The 20,662-nt window shown below is 40.2% G+C and overlaps 1 protein-coding gene across 1 annotated transcript in view; it reads left to right on the top strand.

The window, feature by feature from the left end:
• USH2A (usherin) overlaps nt 1-20,662 on the top strand; it is a 371,535-nt gene that overhangs the window by 330,213 nt on the left and 20,660 nt on the right. Inside the window, exons 61-63 of the mRNA XM_042813358.1 lie at nt 12,448-12,675; nt 13,507-15,023; nt 16,790-17,111. Coding sequence (XP_042669292.1) covers nt 12,448-12,675; nt 13,507-15,023; nt 16,790-17,111 — 2,067 coding nt within the window. The remainder of the gene's footprint in view (nt 1-12,447; nt 12,676-13,506; nt 15,024-16,789; nt 17,112-20,662) is intronic.

Below are 20,662 nucleotides of genomic sequence, written 5' to 3'. Positions count from 1 at the left end.
ACCAGCATGATCACAAATGAAAGCACCAAAACATTACTAACTCATGGTTGGTTGGTTTCCAAAGAATCCGACAGTAAGATGTCATAGAGTCTTGTGAGGACAGTAGCCTGAAGCTGTCCTAAGTACAGCACTTGGCAGCAGCTTGCAAATATGTAATACATGTAAGGGAGTAAGTAACAAAGTCCAGTTGATGAGTTTATCCCATCATAAAGTACAAGTATTTTCCTCAGCACCTTGAACTGCGTATCTGGCCAGAGGTGCAGAAGTGCATGACAAATAGGATGTGGAACATCTAAATGTATTGTACTCTTCCCACATGCAACCCAAATGGATGGATTTTACTGTTCAGCTGTAAAAGCTCTATTGTAATTTTAAATCTGTTTCTATAGCATTCATCAAGTAAAATCTCTCTCTCTCCACTCACATCTGACAGGGTAGATTTGGGGAGCTTGTGCTCATTGAATTATTTTAGGAGTGCTAAAAAAGTATGGAGGGAAGTTATGCATTTTAAATATCTTATATTACTGAGAGCTGGATAGGTATGCAGACAGAGCCTTAGGAGACAAATACACAATTAAATGTCCATTTATGACAAGTTATGATGGAATGCAAAAGCCACAAGCTGATGTACAGCACAGGATCCCCTTCTAAGTTCTTCGGCTTTGCAGCTGCAGGATGCCTTCTTTTAAGCTAACCCATGGCTGCCCCCCTTCTTTCTTCATGTAGAGCAAGAGCTTTCTAAATGCTTCTGTGCCCACAGAGCACTAATGTAGTAAATAATATTACTTCTGGGGTAAAGTCGAACTGAATGAGACACCTGGAGTGTGTGTTGTATGTGTCAAAAGGTTTCCAAGGAGTCATATCTTCACAATAGAAAGATGAAGAGAAGTCCCAGTGTCTACTGGGATATACTGCCAATCGTTATTCATTTTGCTTCTGAATTTTTCTCTGAGAATTTTTTATATGAAAGTCAATTTGCTGCAGGTTTGAATGCACTGATTCTTTTCTCCCATCCATAGTAAAGAGTTCCTAGCCTGAACTGTGGTGTGGAGATGCTACTTTGGTAGCTACACAAAGATACCAAGTTTACAGTTGTCTCACAGAATTAGAATTGACAAACGCACATTTAATATCACACAAGAGTGAGAGAATTGGATTCCTTCCAGTGGTATTCTGTATTTTTGCTATAAAGAAAACCTTACTTTTTACTAAAACTTTGCAGAGCTCTTCTATTTCAACACGCTTTAAAAAAGAATTTGAGAAATCTGGAAGCCATCTTTTCACGCTTGAAGTATTAGTCTTATCATTATGGAATCATAAAATTATTGTTTTCTCTTCAAGGGTTCAAGTCAGATGATAATTTAGGTATTCTTTAATGCTAGTCTATACTAGAAATGTTAGACGCAGGATCTACCATCATGTGCTACAGTTGTAGCATAAGACAGTGACACATTTAAGTGCTATGCTTAATGTTACTTGAAAGCCTTGGCCTAAAAGGACTGACAAGAAACAGTGAGAGAAAATGAGAAAAACATCCTCTTTTCCACCAAGTAACAATGTGGTTTTATTTCTAGCTAGTTTCAAGCTCAGTACAAAGCATCCTTTGAGGACAGAGTTGAGATGTAGCTTTAGAATAGAACATTGCTGAGACAATTTGCAACAGCTCTTCAGTATAATGCATTTTTCTGACTTTCTTGCCATGCATCAAACACTTTCATTCCTTTTGTTAGCAAGTTCATATAGTTATATGTATTTTGAAGGCTATTAATGGAAGTTTTAAACCACAGGACAGGAGCAGAACGTATGATGAAGAAGCTTGTGGGTCTATATTATGATGGGGGATTGCTCACCAAATGCCCTCGTGGACAAAAACAGACTTGACTTGGGGAAGGTTCATTTAATTTATTGTCAATTACTAACACAGGAGGATACTGAGAAATAAAAATAAAAATAAAAATAAAAAGACCTTTCCTCCTACTCTGTCCCTTCTTCTCGGGTTCAAATTCATTCCTAGTTCTTTGGCCTGCTGCCCCTCCAAATTTAGGGAGAATGAGGAATAGGGCTGTGGTCAGTTTTACCATAATCTCTCTCTAAATTCTAGAAATTTATTTTAGATGGCTAAAGTAGGCTAGTCTGTCTAATCTGTTTTGATAGTGAGGGTTTCTGTAGGGCTTTTCAGAACAGAAGCTAAACGTAAGTATAGTATTTCCCTTTGGAGGAACTTCTCTCTTTGCACAAGCTACAGAGAGATATGGGAGATGCTAGCTATGCAAGTTTCATGTCTAAATGCAGAAGCTACAACATATCTGGATCCAAATTATTAGACTCTAGTAATTTCTTTTTTGGATTGCACATTTATAACACATACGTGCATCTGATCAATATATGATAAGGTGAAACTAGTCGATTTACAAGTTATTATACTGGAGTCAATAATGTGTTCTAAAGACATTCTCAATTCTGAAGCCTGCGGGATTTGTTTTGTACTGGGCTTAACTATATATGTATTGACTTTGTGATTTATTTAAATTCCCCAGATAACTTAATTTTCCAAGGAAAGTGAAGAATCTAAATGAATCTTGCTATGTTTTTACTGTTTTCAAGTAATCATTCCATAGTTACATCCTGCATCTCTTCCCTGACAAGTGCATCTTGCTAGTGCAAGTCAAAGCTCAGAGGTTCTTCTCTTTTGGTCAAAGTCTGGCATTGGGAAGGCCAAGCCGTACTGGAGGAGACTAGTGTATACATGCATGAGAAGTCATTAATAGGGATTGTGTTTTATTCATGTATTAATGTTTAAAAGTGATGCCAACTAGCTTCTTTTCCAGTTTACACTGTAGCAGATTTATCTGTCTGCTTTTGTGAGTAGGTGTGTGAATTCAGCATCAGTCTATGTGCCTTAGGAGGTCTAAGTTAGTACAGTCCTAAGATCTGTCTGGAACATCATCTGTCCACCAGGCTCGCTTGGTTTCAAGAAATTAAACCTGCAAGCAGCCTCTCTTCCTGTTACTCCATAAAACTGCTGCTTCCCTCTTGCTGCCATCATTTAAACTCTTCTCTTGATATAGTTAATTCTAAGTCTTGAAATTGCATAGCTGCTGAGAGACACAATAATGTGTAATGAATATGCATTGAACCTGATTAGTGTTGTCAGCAGCACAGCCCATGGTAGTCACAAAAAGAAAACGAAATTCTTTGCTTTACTTACCGTTGGTCTCAGGCTTTTCAAGCTTTTTGTTGAGGCTTTCAACTAGCAAGGGCAGGGATGCCTTCTAGCAATCTCCTCCTCCAAACTTCCTGTAGGTGTTGGAAGGAAGGTGTCAGACTGCTGCTGAAACTTCTGTATTTCAAGGGAAGCTGTGGAATAGATCTGGTTTCCATTTTGAATGGTCCTGTGTGGAGCCAGGGGGAGGACTTGATGACTCATGTGGGTCCATATATCTAATTGATATCCTCTGCTAGTGTTCAAAAGATGGACTGAGCTGACTACAGAAGAGAAAGCAGGCATCCCTGTTCACACAAGCCTTCTGCTAGGTGTGCTAAGGGGTGCAGAGTGCTTCCTATTTTTCTGGTCTCGATTAGCACAGCTGGATTCCTCCTTTCCCAAGCTGTCTGCGGAACAGGTATTTTCACATAGGAAGTGTAAAATGTAAGGGAAGTAATGAAATAGCCGTATATTGACTTGAAGGAAAGCTTTTCAAGAGGTAGGGCCTTGTGTGCATTTATGCCTATCACTTCTTAAAATAAACAGTCAAATTTACAAATGGTAAGATTAAATGTTGGCCTTTATAATGTAGCACTAAGTACATTGTTTATACTTACCTTTTAATATCTCTCAGAAGTGATTACACACATAGCAGACAAAGTTTGAATGAAAAGCAAGGACTGCTTTGTGCAGGGCAGAGAAAAAAAAAAAAAAGAATAAAACGGTGGGAAGCAGAAAACCTTTTAGTCTCCTTTAAAACGTTGCCTTTATTTTCCATTGTGTTGGCAGAAAGCAGGGATTTAAAGCTGTGAATTGCCTTGAGGCTGTGTTATCTTCCTCTACTTAGCAGCAGTTAGAACTGCTCTTTTTGCAAGTGTTGGGTGAATGAGACAAGGACTCAGAATGATTGGGAAAAGGGAATAAAATAAGCCTGCACTTAACAGTAATATGGCACGTCTATTTTACCTGTGTAAAATGGGATCTAAAACAATCATGATAGTTTCTTGAAGCTGCACAAAGTAACACGGGGGGATATTCAGAGACTTAATTAATTAATGCTTGTAGCATGATGTGAGATCCTAGGATGAAGAGTCATATATAACTGCAAAGTCTTAATTTTATGGAGCACAACTGACATTCAATGGCATTTTCAAGGAAACTGATGTGGAAGTTCACCTGCAATCTTTGTTAGAATTCAGATTGTCCTTGTACAAATCCCCTTAAGGATTTTCCTCAAACTGTTATTTGTGTGTGTTTTTTTTTCTCTTTTCATTTCTTTTTCCCCATTATGACTGTTGAGCTGTGCAAAGACAAAAATTCTACATAACTGTTTTTATCAGGAAAATGCTATACATCACATGTATCTTATGCACCTATACAAGCCCCACACAGCAAAATCATAACAAAACTACTTTTTTTCCAAATTTTACAGAACATTAAGGTCTTGTGCTATATTGCCTGAGTCACTTAATATTAGATGAGAAAAGTTTTAAGGAGTCCAGAACCACTTTTCTTCACAATATCATATGTGATACAATTTGTAAAGAGCTGAGGAAGGCTTGTGGCACAAATATCTGTAGTCAGTGTGAATGCCTCGATAGTAAACATTTCAGATAAAAATCAAAAGGCAGAACATCTGATAACAAAAACATTGTCTCTCTATAACAAGGCAAAACTGATTGCCACAAGATACCTTGAGATGAAAAGTTCTAGTGTATAAATTACTTTTTTTTGTATGGATAACAACAAAAGTATTCATAGTTCTGTTGCAGGGCTTAAAACTATAGATGTTGTTCTTCACAACACCTGTCATTCTGGACATTATTAGAAAAAAGGGTATGAGGCTGAGAAGACACCAGCAGCCCTGATGTGGCATTCCCTGTTGTGTTTGTTCTGTCAAAAGCATCACTATGGCTGGCCATCAGCCAATACATCAAATGGAAAATATGGTTTATGACATTAAGAAAAATATGACATTAAGCTCCTAGTGCTTCATATTAAAATACGTGCCCCCTACCACGTGCAGATTTGAGCCTTTAGGCTCTAGCCATCCCATCATCATCTACTCTGCTGTGGTAGAAAACTACCTGTAGTGCTTGTAAGCATATTCCTGGAGTTTGGCTGTGCGAGTGCATTAGTTGCAACTGCAGAGATGCAAACCGCAGCCAGAACTTGCACTTGCCTTTGCTGGCCCTTCAGCTTCTCTCGGACATCCCTCCTCCTGAACCCAACAGGACATTCCCCTTCCCCTTGTGACCAAGGTGTACTCAACATATCTGCAGCATCTCAGTGAACTCACTGCTGGAGGACATAGTGCTACCTTAATGCAGTTCTGGATTTCGTAGAATCATAGAATCACTTGGGCTGGAAGAGATCTCAATTAAGTTCCTTCCCCCCTACTCCCCCCCCCGCCACAGAACCTCCATATCTCATACTGAACCAGGCTGCCCAGTGCCCCATCCAACCTGGCCTTGAACACCTCCAGGGACAGGGCATCCACAGTCTCTCTGGGCAACCTGTTCCAACACCTCTCTATTCTCCTGGTAAAGAATATCCCCAATATCCAACCTAAATCTTCCCTCCTTCAACTTAAAACCATTTCCCCTTGTCCTGCCATTGTCCCCTGGTAAAGAGTTGGCTCCCCTCCTGTTTATAGGTTCCCTTTAGGAACTGAAAGACTGCAATTAGGTCATCCCACAGCCTTCTCTTCAGCTTCCTCAGCCTATCTTCATAGGGGAGGTGCTCCAGTCCTCTGATCATCTTTGTGGTCCTCCTCAGGACCCTCTCCAACAGCTCCCTTTCTTGTATTATATTTCATATACCTAGTAATCTTTGGCCTTTCTCCCATCAGCTCTCCACAATGCGTTCCCCACTCAGCTCAACTCCAGTGCATACAATATATGTGTTTTCTTTTTTTACCAAGGAGGGCATGTAATTGTTTTTCAGTGGGCTTCAGGTACTGTATCTCATACCTCAATACTATCCCACTATTATTAAACTTTTTTGCACCATATTCTGCATTTCTTATTTTGAAGAGTTAATCCAGCTCATCATATCCAAAATTACTATTTAAAGTGAAAAGTATTGTTCAGATGAAGTAAGGAAGGCAGATTTGAACTGACCAAACCTAAGTTTGGAGAAATCAGTCCTGTCAGGTATCTGGTTTTTTACCCTTTCATCTCCATCCCTTTCTCATGGTGAGGAATAAAATACCTGGTTAAAAGTGAAAAAAAAACGTGGAAGAAAAATCAAAGGTGAGAAACTACGGTTAATTATAGAGCAGGTCTTGTGAGTGTTGTAAGAGATAAAATATTAATGTTAAGAAAACATGTTGACATCATCCTCTAGATGGTGTCTATAGTGGAATGTCATGTCACTGATATTTTAGTTTATCTGATTTATTTAGTGATGCAGAAAAATCTCTTTTTGGATTTCAGTGATTCTTAGCACAAATTAGACAAATAATACAGCTGCAAATACGTGGCACTCGATGATGTTAGATGAATTTTAAATATGATGTTATGTTAAAAAAGAAAACCTTACAGAAGTGGTACAGAAAGGGGTACTGAAGTATTGACTTCACTCCAGAAGGAATTTTAAAAGTTTTACCGGTGCTGCATTGCTGTTTAAGAGTATACTTGCTCCCAAAAGCCAGCAGAGCGACTGAAGGCAGCTGGCTTAGTGTGCTTGGTGCCGTTTTGCTGCTCCATGCCTCCTCGCTTCCTTTGTGCTTCTTTGTCTTCCAATCAAAGCTGGGGACCGAGGCTCCTGCTGAGGCTGCAGCAGGTCCCCAGATGCCCAGGTGTGCCAGGAAGGAAAGCTGACTGCTGTGAAAATGTGCACTAGCCCCACTCGACAGATTCAGCTGCATGCAGTTCACAGTTCCTCACATGCTCTGCCAGGAAGGAGAAAAATGAATTGCAATGCGATACTTGTAGATCAGGTACTAATTGTTGTGGTTTGCAGAACGTTTTAAACTCCTTAGATTGCTGCTTTTTCTAAAGGTTTCTCACAAAGCATGTTCCACAAGCTCCAGTAGGAATAGTCTATAGGAAATGTCTCCATTGTGTGCTGAGTGGAGCAGAGGTGTACAAATGAATTCTTCTTTAAAAAAGCATACATTTAAATGCTATTATTATTATTGTTATTATTATTACAATTTGGTTGTTGTGTCATAAAAATTATACCATAAAAAAAAAATTACCAGTTGTGTAATACATGTCACTGCTGTTGAAGACTTATTCGGTAATATTAATCACTGCAATAATAATTTAAAAAGAAAAGTCTGGGTCAAAAGGCAATTTTAAATTTCTAGAATGAAATGCAAAGTAGTTCTTAAAATGTAAAATCTTAAAAGTGAAACGTACCAAACGTTCTAATGAAAACTCTAGAATTAAATTAATTTTTACTCAAATTGGGAGGAAAATAAATAGTGCGACAGCAATTTCTGGTAGGACTGGAAAAACTGGTTGCTTTTAGGCAAGATCATTTCTGGCAAAATGACTAATACTTTGGTTTCTATTTGCTTTACCTTTGAGTTTTTTCAGTATCATCATGGGGATAATTTATATTCCAGTCCACACTGCTAGAGGAAGGAATGGAGTCATAGATTACCTGTGTATCTGTAAGTTATATCCTTGTGAATTTGAGCATAAGGCTTTAGGAATAGAGTAGATTTTAAAAATGAAAAAGAAACCATGTGCATAAGACAAGCTGGAGAAGGAAGGCAACCCAAAGGATAAGTTAGGGATTGTATATGAAAATGAACCCAGTGCAATTTTGAGAGGGATGGCAGGGGCTAAGATGTTTGCTGAGGAATAAACACGAACATCAGAGTTTTGTTAAGGCGGAAGTGCTTACTGTGTTTGCAGAAAATGGAAAGTTAAGGGACTGGCAAAGTGAATAATGTCAAAGGTAAGGGCAAAATGAGGATCTTTGTGAAACCCCAAATATTCCCAGCTTTCCTGTCACTTGTGGAGGAAGTGCCTTCCTTGATGGGGAATTTTGACACTGGAGGATGGTTGGAATAATATTCTGACAGCTAGGAGACTATAGCTTCCTCCTCCTTGACCAGGGTGAGTTCAGTGTCTGTGCTTCTGTGGAAAAGAGAATGTCATACAGAATTACCTTCTGATCATGTATGTCTGGAGGATATGAAATAACCACTACCATTAGCAGTGTGATTGTCTCTGATGCCCTCTCTGATATTTAGTCAGAGTCTCACAGAAAAAAAAAAAAAAAAAAAAAAGAGCCAGCTTTTTCATCAGATATCAAAGATACCTGCTGAATAGGGACTACTGTACAAAGAGGTGATAGGGAAAAAGAAGAAATTGGAGCCTCACTTTAACATGACTGGATGGTGACTTACTGAGTGTTGACTATGACCTCTGAAGCAGCAGTAGGTACTGAAGCTCTCTGTTGGGCGGCTCCTGAGGGGTTCAGGGTTCTGATGTATCCATAGTGCTTTAAACTCACCCTGAGACCTGGGCAACTGGGCAACTTTTTCAACTGCCTTGAAAAAGGAGGAAAAGTGCAGAGTGGCAACACTGGAAAGTACTGCTTCATCAGATCGATAGATTTAAAGATGACTAGGTTGTGTAGTTTTATGCACGTTAAACATCTGTGCGGGGAGTCCACTTGCACAGAGTATTATTGACAGCTACAGATCAATGTTAATTTTTGATCATTTTCAACTTACAAAGACCTCTTGATCCTGTTGTCACCTTAGGGGCACTTCAAGTCGTTGGCAGCGATCACGGTAGGCATGTAAAACCAGCAGGCTCTCAACAGCTGCACAGCCTTGCCCATGCCCGGAGAGAAAAAGGGGAAGGCCAGCACCTTGCATCCCGGCCATCGCTGCCTTTGAGAGGCATGAAAGAGTGTGCCCATTTGTTCCCAGACTTTAACTGACTTCTGTGCTCATGAATTAAAAAATAAACAAACAAAAAAGGCAATCTGAAGCAAATCTCGATGGATACATTATTCATGATTTGTGCTCTCTTGTTTTATGCTTTGAAAATGTGTTAAAACAAGGTTTTGTTTTAAATAACTTTTATCCTAATTTACAGTTGGAGCTGTGGAATTAGCCGAGCATTTGTTGCTGCTAACAGCTTACACTTCTGCTGGCAGCGTGTAAAGCTTTTTGCACAACAAAAGCAGGGATGCTACCCTGCATCTCAGAGTGGCGATGCTGCCAGTGCTGTCAGAGGAAAGGGACAGGGCTACCTGAAGCAATGGGTGGTTGGCAGGTGGCTCTGGGCTGCAGTATGGGGATGCTGACACAGCTACCTCCTGTCGGGATCTGCAGCGTTTACCTTAAAAGGATAGACATTACAGGAGGAGTGTGAGAGTGAACACACATTGTTTGCTAGTTTATTCTTAATTTAATCACTGAATGAGTGAGTCTACTTTGCAATAGGAGACACAGAAAGGAGGGCGTGGGGCTGCAATCCATCAGCTTTCATGGTCAGTCAGTCTTGAGCTACGAATATCTTAATGTTTGCATTAAAATTTTATTTTGTTGGCTTGCTTTTAATGGTAAATGAAATCTGGCCCGTTAGCGGTGTGTAAACATGGGATATATGAGTTCATGGCTTTGCAAACAATGACTGGGAGAACATTCCATGCATGGATTGTGATCCTGCGCCTGTTTAAGACAGAGCAGTTGTCCATTGAAGCCAAAGGTTACCGTACTATCCATTGCAAGCTGTGTGTTTGCCATTTGTATTTAACCATTCCAGCAGGGCAGTTTTTCTAAACTAGGATATTAAATAATTCTTAAAATAAATCACTGAGACTGCTATCCATCCTCATTTTTAGGATCAACCTCTGAGCTGAATAAATTCACAGATGGCAATGGCAGCAGTGCAGGGAGAGAAAGCGTGGCTTCATTTTCTGGGAGGGCATCCCCTGAGCTTACTTCAAAACGAAACAAAACAAAAATACATGTAAACCGTTTGCTGTTCAAGAAGTATCTGTAGGAGCCAGGGATAAAAGTCATCCCTGGAAGGAATGGTTTAGCAGTCTCCAGAGAACACAGCGAACTGCAGGCAAGGAAATCCCTCCAGCCTTGTTTCATTTCAAAGGGTGGTGAGGATTGTAAATAATTAAATCTTGGGGTTTAGTGGAAAAACTGTCAAGGGTGATGAAAAATATGCCATTTTTCGGTTAAAAAAAAAAAAATCAAGTGTTTTGTAGTACTGTTGTCACAAAAGCCCACCCTGATCACGCTGGTGATAAGAAAGCAGAACCATTACTTTTTGTATGGTGTTTGTAATGATGTTTTTGTACCTTCTGAGAGCCCCTGTGTAACGGTTCAGGGGCAGTAATTTAATGCGGTCTGTTCCCTTCCTTCCTCCTCCACCCCCAAACCGTGGAATGTAAATTTTAGGCTTTTAAAAGTTCTGTTTTGAAAACCTAATAGATAACTGTCCTCATAAAAACTATTAATATAGACCGCAACCAATTGTAAAGCTAATTTTAATCATGTTTTGTGCCAACATAATTTCTGATGCCAGATTCTTATGCTAAGCATGAACTTCAATTTGAGCTGTGTTCTTTAACCTGCAGTTCATAATTCTGCGTTCAGCCGTATAGGTTTTTGGCTATGGCAGTTTGAACGCTTCCACTTTCAAAGATCTAAGCCATAAATGTTTATTAAAAGAATCTATAATGAAATCAGTTTTGTTATTTTTTTAATGGCTGCCTTGAGTATGTTGGATGACTGAACGCGCGTTGTTAATCATTAAGCTCTCGTGTTACAAAAAGTGTTTGATAGTATTGCCATCTAGGGGCCGAACAAAATTCTCCATACTGAAATAAACTGTAATTGAACAGGTGCTGCTATTGACAATATACATATGTTTTTGCTTTATAGCCCACATGCTTTCCATATTTCTTATGACAAAAGATATCTCTAAATGTCCCGCAGCAGCCAGAGCTTTTTTATATATAATCTGTTCGAGGTGATTGCTATTTGCATTTGAGCTTATGCTTTTTTGGCAACGATGCCTGGGAATTCCTAACAAAGAATTATACTTTTTTGCATTATTAATCTTGCTGGTGTTTGCCCTGTTTAACAGAAAAAGGAATCATTTATCAGAAAAGTATGTTTATAATCTGTACTTGTGGCATCTTCAGATTTAATATTCATAATGGTCAACTCAAACGCTGCGCTATATTTATCTAAAAGACTAACTCATTGTTGTGAGGAAATAACTACTGAAATATTGATGATCCAACTTTTAATATTTAAAAAAAGAAATTAATATTTCTTTAAAATTTGTTTCTGATTCTGTTCTCCTAACAAATGTTTAAATATTAAACAATTGAAAGTGTTAGCATTTAACAACTTAATACAACTTATGGAAGGAGAGAAATTGGCTGCAGCTTACTGCCACGCAAAGGAAGCTGAATTCTTGTGCTCGGGTTCTTTGTATTGGAAAAGCTAATGCAAAAGCACTGCTAAGAATGGAATTTAATACATTGGTGATCCCCTTTCTTCCCCTGATGAAACATGTCTGAAGAGTCTCTTAGTGAAACATGCTGCTCCCCGTCTTTGTTAGGCACCTTGCCTTCCATTGCTGCTAGAAGCAGTGCTGTGCTGTGCGGCAGTCCTGCAAGGTTAGGTCTCTATCAGCTGCTGTTTGGGGCAAGCTGCAGTGGCAGTGCAGTGGTCCCTCCTGTCCACTGTAGCCTGCCTGCCCTCATCCACCTGCATGGCCCTTCTGCTTGGCAGGTCCCTCGGCAACGGGTGAGCCCCAGTCATTCCGAAAAGGCTCATCTCCATACCCTGCACAGCCACATACCTTCCCGCCAGCCTTGGCCTCTGCTTGGCCTCCAGGGACATCCTGTTTATTCTTTCCATCTCTCCCTCCGTTTTTCTCATCCCACTTTTAAGCATTTTGTTTTCAGTAATGAAATGGGACTGCACTCTTGAAAACACCATAATCTTTTTACACAAATAGATAGTGATAGGACAAAGGAAAATGGTTTGGACTGTGCATACCCAGAAATCAGCTCCAAAGACTCCACCATATTGACTGATATTTTTAAAAAATCCTAACAGTTTATTTCTGAGATTCAGCCATGGAAATCCACAGAAAAAATCCTGGTAACCAGCTGGAGTATTCTGCAAAACGGTCAGAAGAGACCCAGAGCTGAGACCTCATTTTCCAAGTGACATAAACCACAGATGCTGATTACTTTTTTAACTAACTCAAACATCTGCATTCTTGCTTCAGGGAGGAAAGCATCAAGCTCATTTATTTGGATTGAAACCTTTCACAACATATCATGTCCATGTCGTAGCTGTAAACAACGCCGGACAGGTTTCAAGCCCCTGGACATCTGTGCGCACATTGGAAGCTTCACCCAGTGGCCTGAGCAACTTCACTGTGGAAAAGAAAGAGAACGGCAGAGCTTTGTTGTTGAAATGGTCAGAGCCTTCTGAACCCAATGGCGTAATTAAGGTAATCTCTGTGTTCACATTTTGCTTGATCAAAAAAAAAAGAAAGGGTAAACGATGCATATCAAATATTTTTTGCTGGAAAAGACTCAATCAAATGCATTATACTTTAAAATAAGACAGAAGTCCTACGTAAGCACAAGGCACTAAGAGTGCACTCATGGCTTGTGCTTATATTCACATGAGAATTAACACTCCTGTGCTAGCCCCAACCACAGGAATTCATTTACAGTGAACCAAACCGTTGATTTAATGGACAGAAAGCTATGCATGAAAGCTCATTGTCTTAAATAACTTTAGACCCTTACTCTAGACATTGCCAAAATGCACTTTTAGAAACTTTAGGTTTGATAGAATGTTGTTCTGATATTTGTGCCTTCTGTTAACATAGTGGTTTCAACTGATTACAGATCAGTTACCCAAAAGGAGAGAGGGTGGGAGGGGGAGTTTTTGTTTTTTTTTTTTTTTAAATGGTTTTGTTTAGAGTTAGTCTGCAAGAAGCTTTGTGCTAATCTATAAGAGGCTTGTTATAAAACTTGATAACAAACAAACATAATGAAAAGTGTCAGTAGATGATTTATTACTACAATCCAAATGAAAAAAAAAATCATGAAAATTGGATCAAAATGTTATTTTTGTATCAATGATTCTGTTTGTGTGGTGATTTTACTATCCAGGAAGTCAGCTACTGGATAGTTGGTTGATGGTCCTCACTCTGTTGCAAAGATTAAGGTGTCTCATCTATAGCTTGTTTACAAACATTTTGATTTGTAGATTTCTGTCCTTTTATCCTGACTTCTTTCCCTTTCAGTCTTTCTTTTTTCTTTTTCCTTAGACCTACAACATTTTCAGTGATGACAACCTGGAGTACAGTGGTTTATCTCGCCAGTTCCTCTTTAGGCGCCTTGAACCATACACACTCTATACCCTACTACTGGAAGCTTGTAATGCAGCAGGCTGCACTCGTTCCCCACCCCAGCCCATTCGAACAGATGAAGCACCTCCAGTGTCTCAGATGGCACCCATAATCCAGGCAGTGAATGCTACCAACATTGAGCTGAGCTGGTTGGAGCCAATTAATCCAAATGGAAAAATAATTCGCTATGAAGTTATTCACAGATGCACAAAAGAAAATGCTGCAGGGTACAGAGCAACAATGGAAGATGAGAAAATTGTTTTCACAGAATACAACACTGAAAGTAATACATTTGTATACAATGATAAAGGTTTGCAGCCATGGACAAGGTATGAATACAAAATACGTACCTGGAACGCAGCCGGCTACGCTGACAGCTCTTGGACAGCAGCCATGACCAGTCAAACTGCCCCAAAAGGTCTCGCTGCCCCTAGGTTATCCTTAGCATCAGTTAACCCCCGCAAGGTGCTCGTCTCTTGGGATGCGCCGGCACAGCCCAATGGTATTCTTCAATCATACAGGCTGCTAAAAAATGATGTTCTCTATCCTTTCAGCTTTGATGCAGCTACCTTCAACTACACGGATGAGGACTTACTACCCTATTCGATGTACAGTTATGCAATAGTTGCCTGTACAATGGGTGGCTGCTCTACCAGTGAACCAGCTGCAATACGAACATTGGAAGCAGCTCCTGCGTTAGTGGATCCACCATTTCTGCAGGCTGTCAGTTCCACTCAGGTTAATGCATCCTGGGCACCTCCCCAAATACAAAATGGAGATATCACCAAGTACATTTTGAAATTAAACAATGAAGAGTATTATCCTGGCAAAAACTTGCAAATGTTGATTTCTGATCTGCAGCCTTACACACAGTATGATTTTGAATTGGTTGCCTGTACTACTGGGGGCTGCACATCTAGCACAGCCCAGTCAGTGATGACCATGGAGGCTCCACCATTAAATATGGAAGCTCCCAGGCTGCTTGTCATGGGCTCAGAGTCAATTGAGATCACATGGAAAAGTCCAGCTAAGCCCAATGGTAAAATCACAAGCTACGAGCTAAGGAGGGATGATATTCTTGTTTACTCAGGTCAGGAAACTCGCTACCTTGATTTCACCTTAACACCAGGCATGGAGTACAGCTACACTGTCACTGCAAATAACAGTCAAGGGAGCGTGACTAGCCCGTCAGCTCAGATAAAAACGAACCCCTCTGCTCCTTCTGGGATTTTGCCTCCTAGGTTGCAAGCATGGTCCTCAAAGGAGATTTTGGTGGCCTGGGATCCTCCTATCAAAGTAAATGGTGACATTAAAAATTATACAATCTCCATCCACAAGCCTGCTGAAACAGGAAAGAAAACTGTTGACTTTGATGCATCTCATAGTTCCTTTGTGAGACGTTCGTTCATAGTGGCAGGGCTACAACCCTACAGTTGGTAAGTCTGGAAGATTATGTTTGTTAAACGAATGCTGCAAGTTGAATCAGTAGGCTGGCATTAATTCTCTATTTTAAACAGCTGGTCAGACCCATGGGTTTTAATTCCTAAAAGGCACATGATAAAGCCAAGATATTTTAATTTATAGTAACACCAGCTATGTATCATCTTGATGAAGTGCATAGAGTTGACCTGGGTTATAATTGATACACAGGGTGGTTCAGTACTCTGCTACAGACTCCAGAATCTGAACTCTTGTATATCTTTTGGAAGATGTCTATATTCAAGCATAAATAGGGCTTTAGCTGACAAAGTTGAGGAAGCAGAAAACTTGTTACCTAGCCCATTTGCAGCACAGCTGAGCATCTGCAAAGTCACACCAGGAGTGTGCTTGTTCCTTTGAACTGAAAAAGAGCTACTTGTGTTTATATAGTACTCAGCTGCAAAAAAAAAGCAACACACTTGATACTGAAGTAATGTCTTCCCTGCTAATTCTTGATTATTTATGTGACCTTTCCGTATATATTTGTGTAGGCATAATTTGTGTGTGTTACATGGTTGATAAGTCTGCCTACTATTTACATGTAACTAATCTAAATCCAAAGAGAGAAGAGTAATAGAGTGAAGTCGAAAGGCAAATGGGATCCTGGGCTCCATCAGGAGAGGGGTGGTCAGCAGGGACAGGGAGGTGATCGTCCCTCTCTACTCGGCTCTTGTGAGGCCCCATCTGGAGTACTGTGTCCAGGTGTGGAGCCCTCAGTACAAGAAAGACATTGAGATTTTGGAAAGGGTCCAGAGGAGGGCGACTAAGATGATCAGGGGGCTGGAGCACCTCCCCTATGAGGACAGGCTGAGGGAGTTGGGCTTGTTCAGCCTGGAGAAGAGAAGGCTGCGGGGTGACCTCATTGCAGCCTATCAATACCTGAAGGGAACCTACACCCAGGAGGGGAGTAAACTCTTCAAAAGGGCTGACAACAGCAGGACTAGGGGAAATGGATCCAAGTTGAAGGAGGGAAGATTTAGGTTGGATGTTAGGGGGAAGTTCTATACAAGGAGAGTGGTTAGGCCCTGGAACGGGCTGCCCAGGGAGGTTGTGGATGCCCCGTCCTTGGATGTGTTTAAGGCCAGGTTGGACAGGGTCCTGGGCAACCTGATCTGAATGTGTGTGTTTGGTGGCCCTGCTAGGCAGGGGGGTTGGAACTACATGATCCTTGAGGTCCCTTCCAACCCGGGTGATTCTGTGATTCTGTGATTCTGTGATTCTGTGAAGTCAGTGATGATTCAGCTCTCAAATGATATCCACATCATCTCTTACAGTAAATCATCATTTTGATTCGTGTCGTCAAAATAATTTTGATTTACTTGACTCATAAAGATATGAATCCTACTTTGAAAACAAAAATCACAGAATCATAGAATCATCCAGGTTGGAAAAGACCTCAAAGATCATTGAGTCCAACCACGACCCAACCACACTATCCCAACTCTAACAACCTTCCACTAAATCATGTCCCTGAGCACCACATCCAGACGGTCCTTAAATGCACTCAGGGATGGCGACTCAACTACCTCAGTGTAAAACCTGGATGAAAATTTTCTTCTGTCGTCAGCTTTCTGAATTCCCACATGTAGTCTATGTTGATATAAATTGTTTACTTTTTCAAAAATGTCAAAGACCAAAAAAATTAAGAAACCCCCCCTCCCCCCTCCATTGTGTGTTTGATTCAGATGTTTTAACCACTTTGTTTCTGCTTATGTTTTTCAAGGTACGAGGTACAGCTCCAAGCTTGCACAGAGCTGGGCTGTGCCTCCAGTGAGTGGGCATCTGTCCAGACACTGGAGGCACCACCAGCAGCACAGCCCGCCCCTCTCATAGAGATACAGACCACAGCCAGGGGCTTCCAGACAGTGTCTTCTGTCCTATGGACTGGCCCACATCAGCCAAATGGGAGGATTATATACTATGAACTTTACAGAAGACGGACAACACAAGCTCTCATAAATTTAGACCTCGTACTTGTTTACAATGGCTCTTCAACATTCTTCAGAGATGACCAGTTGTTGCCTTACACAGAATACGAATATCAGGTGGGATCTAATGTTATGTAAGTAGTGTGATATTTTAGTGCTGAAAAGGCGTTTCATTAGTTTTTTTCTTTCTTTTTCCCTCCTCCCCTAGTCTTCTTGGAATTATTTTTTACTTTGAGATCATAAAGTAGCTTATGTCAAGAGGAACTGGGGGTGTTTTCTCAACAAATTAAATGACAGAATGGTAGGATCACAAGCAGATTTTGTGAAGTTATTGTTGATGGCTGCTACTTCTTATGCATGTAGGCCTTTTATTGTTGTTTTTCTTAAGAGTTTACTATTGGAATTAAACTGTGGAGTAGGTATTGTCATCACTATCAGCAGTGCCCTGGAAACTAAGCTCAAGTTTTATACGCATATCTTGGCTTTACCCCATTGAACTGAGATATTTGCTATTTCTAAGCACTTGACACTCCTTCCAGCTGTTTAAACGAGTTGGTGGAGTTTAGAACCTCACCAAAACCAGCCTTTAATCTGTTGTCTCTAAAGCCATAGTTTTGTAGCAGATTAAGGCTAGTTTTTGCTTATAAAAATGCCTTTCAACAAGCACTCTTATTATTCTGCCAACAGGATAGCAGTAAGCCTCACTCCTAAATCCATACACAATAAGTCTACATATGGAGTGTCTTGAAGATGAGTTTGGCAATTCTCAGAAGTATTTACAACTTTTTCCTAAAATAAAATAAAAAAGAATTTGCTGAAACATGGATTTGTTTCAATAAGTATGAAACACAATGCATTCCACCTCTTGAGCTCCCACAGAATAGTGGCAATACTTCTTTAAAATGTTCATTTGCTTTATAGGATGACAAAGTAATTCAGGTTGGAATGGCTCTCACCAGTCCAGGTTCCTACTCAATGCACTGACAGTTGAGAGGTCAGATGAGGTTATTTAGGGCTTTATTCTTTTGTACCTTGGAAATCTTTAGGGAAAGTGAGCAACATCTCAGGGCAGTCTGCAGCACTGCTTTACTGTCCCCATGGTGAAAAAAGTGTCCTCACATGCCAAATTCTCCAACCCTCTGATTATCTTGGTGGCCCTCTGCTGAACTCACTCCAATTCATCAATCTTTCTTGGGGCCAAAACAGGACAAACGCTAAGTGAAGGCATGTAATCACTTCCTTTAATTGTCTGGCTATGGTCCTGTTAAATAGCTCAAGATGTGGTTGCCTATTTTTGCTGCCAGGTACATTGCTGGCTCATGTTTGACTTCCTATCTACTAAGATTCCCCCCAGGTTCTTTCCAGCTGAGTTGTTGCATAGCTAGTCAGTCTCTACCCTGTAATGCTGCAAGGGTTTATTACTACCCAAGGTGCAAGACTTCACATCTGTCCTTGATGAAACTACCTGATGAATTCTCCTCTGGGACCTTCTGACTGCCCTTGGTTATATTGACTTGTCCTCTCCACATTGGTGTCAACCTTTTGGAGGTTTGATGACAGTGCTCTTCACAGATCAGGTTTTTTGGTTTCAGTTTTTCACTTCTACTGTTGCATCCTTTTTGGTAGCCAGAAGCCATGCAGAATTAAATCTAAAATGTTTCTTTATCACGTTAGCAGTAGAATCTATTGAGCTGATACATACACATGTCAAAGACTCACAAAGTCATGTAGCATGGAAGGGACATCCAGAGGTTATGTAGTCTAACTTCCTGCTTGATGCAGATCTATTCAGAGCAGGCTGCTCAGGACTGTGTCCAATTGCATTCTGGAAGATCTCCTTCCCTGATTCTCCAAGAATGGAGACTGTACAACCTGTCTGTTCCAATGACTGCTTACATACCTCTTATTTCCCTTTGTGCCTAACTCTGTTGTTTCAGCCTGTGTCCATTGCCTCTTGTATGTCAGAGTCCCAGGGCCTAGAGGGAAGAATTCTGTGGCTTTCTTCATAAATCACTTCTAGCAGTTCTAACTTGGATAAGAAAAGGATTCTGAATGGACAATTATTAAATTATTGAAAAGAGAACCTGGGATGCTACTAGAAAAATGTACTTACTGCAGTATTCACAAAACCTGTCTTTGCTACTTGAGAGTCACAAACCTTTTTACTTTTGATGTTTCTGTATTGGCAGCATGTCTGTAAGGTGGTAGCCAGCATGAACAGTCTGTCTGTTAGTTTTGAGCCAGAGAAAATTTGGAGCATCTATGAGTTCAGAGAACTTTGGAATTTAGAAATACAAGAGATGCTATAATATTTTCCAAAACAAAAAGTATGATTACTTCAAGCCTGAAAACTTACTACTCTTTAAATGTGTGAAGGTATGTTTTCCAGTTGTTATTTCACTTGTGACCATAGCTATTAAATTTTTTCAAGAGACAGCACAGTTTAGAGTGAAATGTTGTTGTAGTAAGTCCCCCTGTATATAAATATTAAGGTTTTAATTTCTTTCTCACTGTCTAGGGCTCTTCTATAGGTCCACGATACTGTGAATTCTCCATTTGCTGTAGTTTCTTTAAAATGGAACTATTGCTGGACCAGGTCTCCTTACTATTTTGGTCTAGATCTGTGAAGAATGCAAATGCAAGTGCAGATGGAGATTGGTAGATAGAAAAGAGTTGTAGCAGATCCGTGCCCTGATTACTACTTAGGAATCTTTCTTAGCTAAAGAAAAACATCTCACTTTTTTTTGTCTGGGCTGGAAGTTGTGTGATACTCTCAGTTGCACCGATTTTTAATTCACTGATACTTAATTCAAAACCTATTTTAGGGAGGGGAGAAGTTGGTAGCACAGCACAGAGATTTGCTTGAGCTAACAAATTTAACGATCAGTTGATGACGAGTAGCAAAGCAGATTTCTTTGGTTTACCATGCCATATTCAAGACTTGGCTTTTTATCTTGGTCCTGCTCCATAACTGGGCTGAGCTGTTGACTGGATCTCTAAATCATTTTTGTTCCTTTTTTTTTTTTTTTTTTTTTTAACCTCTCCACTGACGGCCATTTATTTTGCTGTGAGAGGTTTTTGCATGCACGTGTTTGTTTTCTCCTTGTGTCACTTGCAGCAGTCCTCTGGGATCTATTCTAAGCTCCTCCATTGTTGACAATTTATATCTTGTCTGTGAGACAAGTTATTCATAAGTATAGGGCTTGACTTTTGCTATTATGCTGATGAAACCCAGATTTATATTTCACTTAAACTGAGTATTGATTCTGCTGTCTCTGCATTTGAGGCTTGTTTGCTGGACATAAAACTTTAAATGCAACTGAATTTCCTCCAGCAGAATGCAGATAAAATCAAAGTGCAGTGATGGGATGGGACCCTCTCCAGCATTTTTGGAGGTATTGAGGTTTAGTTCAATGAACCTGGTAGCTGCTTTGGATCTGAGGCGAGGGTTTTGGAGGTTGTTTTCCTTTCTTTTGCTGTAAACTTCAGCTGAATATTTAAAGCTTGTAAGACTAAAAGCGAAAGTTGCACTTCCAAAAATGATGACGTGACTTTTGAAGCTCATGCTGGTCAAAGGGACTGTGCACCATAACTACTAAGGTCACAATTGTTCAAGGAACTTGAGCATTTTTATTCTTCATGGGCCAGATCTATGTGAGCATATTCAT

The sequence above is a fragment of the Centrocercus urophasianus genome, unplaced genomic scaffold, assembly GCF_019232065.1.
Source record: "Centrocercus urophasianus isolate 14NV4802_14NV808 unplaced genomic scaffold, USGS_Curo_1.0 seq_10, whole genome shotgun sequence".
NCBI lineage: Eukaryota > Metazoa > Chordata > Aves > Galliformes > Phasianidae > Centrocercus > Centrocercus urophasianus.
The sequence above is the reverse complement of the archived record's forward strand: the minus strand, read 5'-3'. Positions and strand labels throughout refer to the sequence as shown.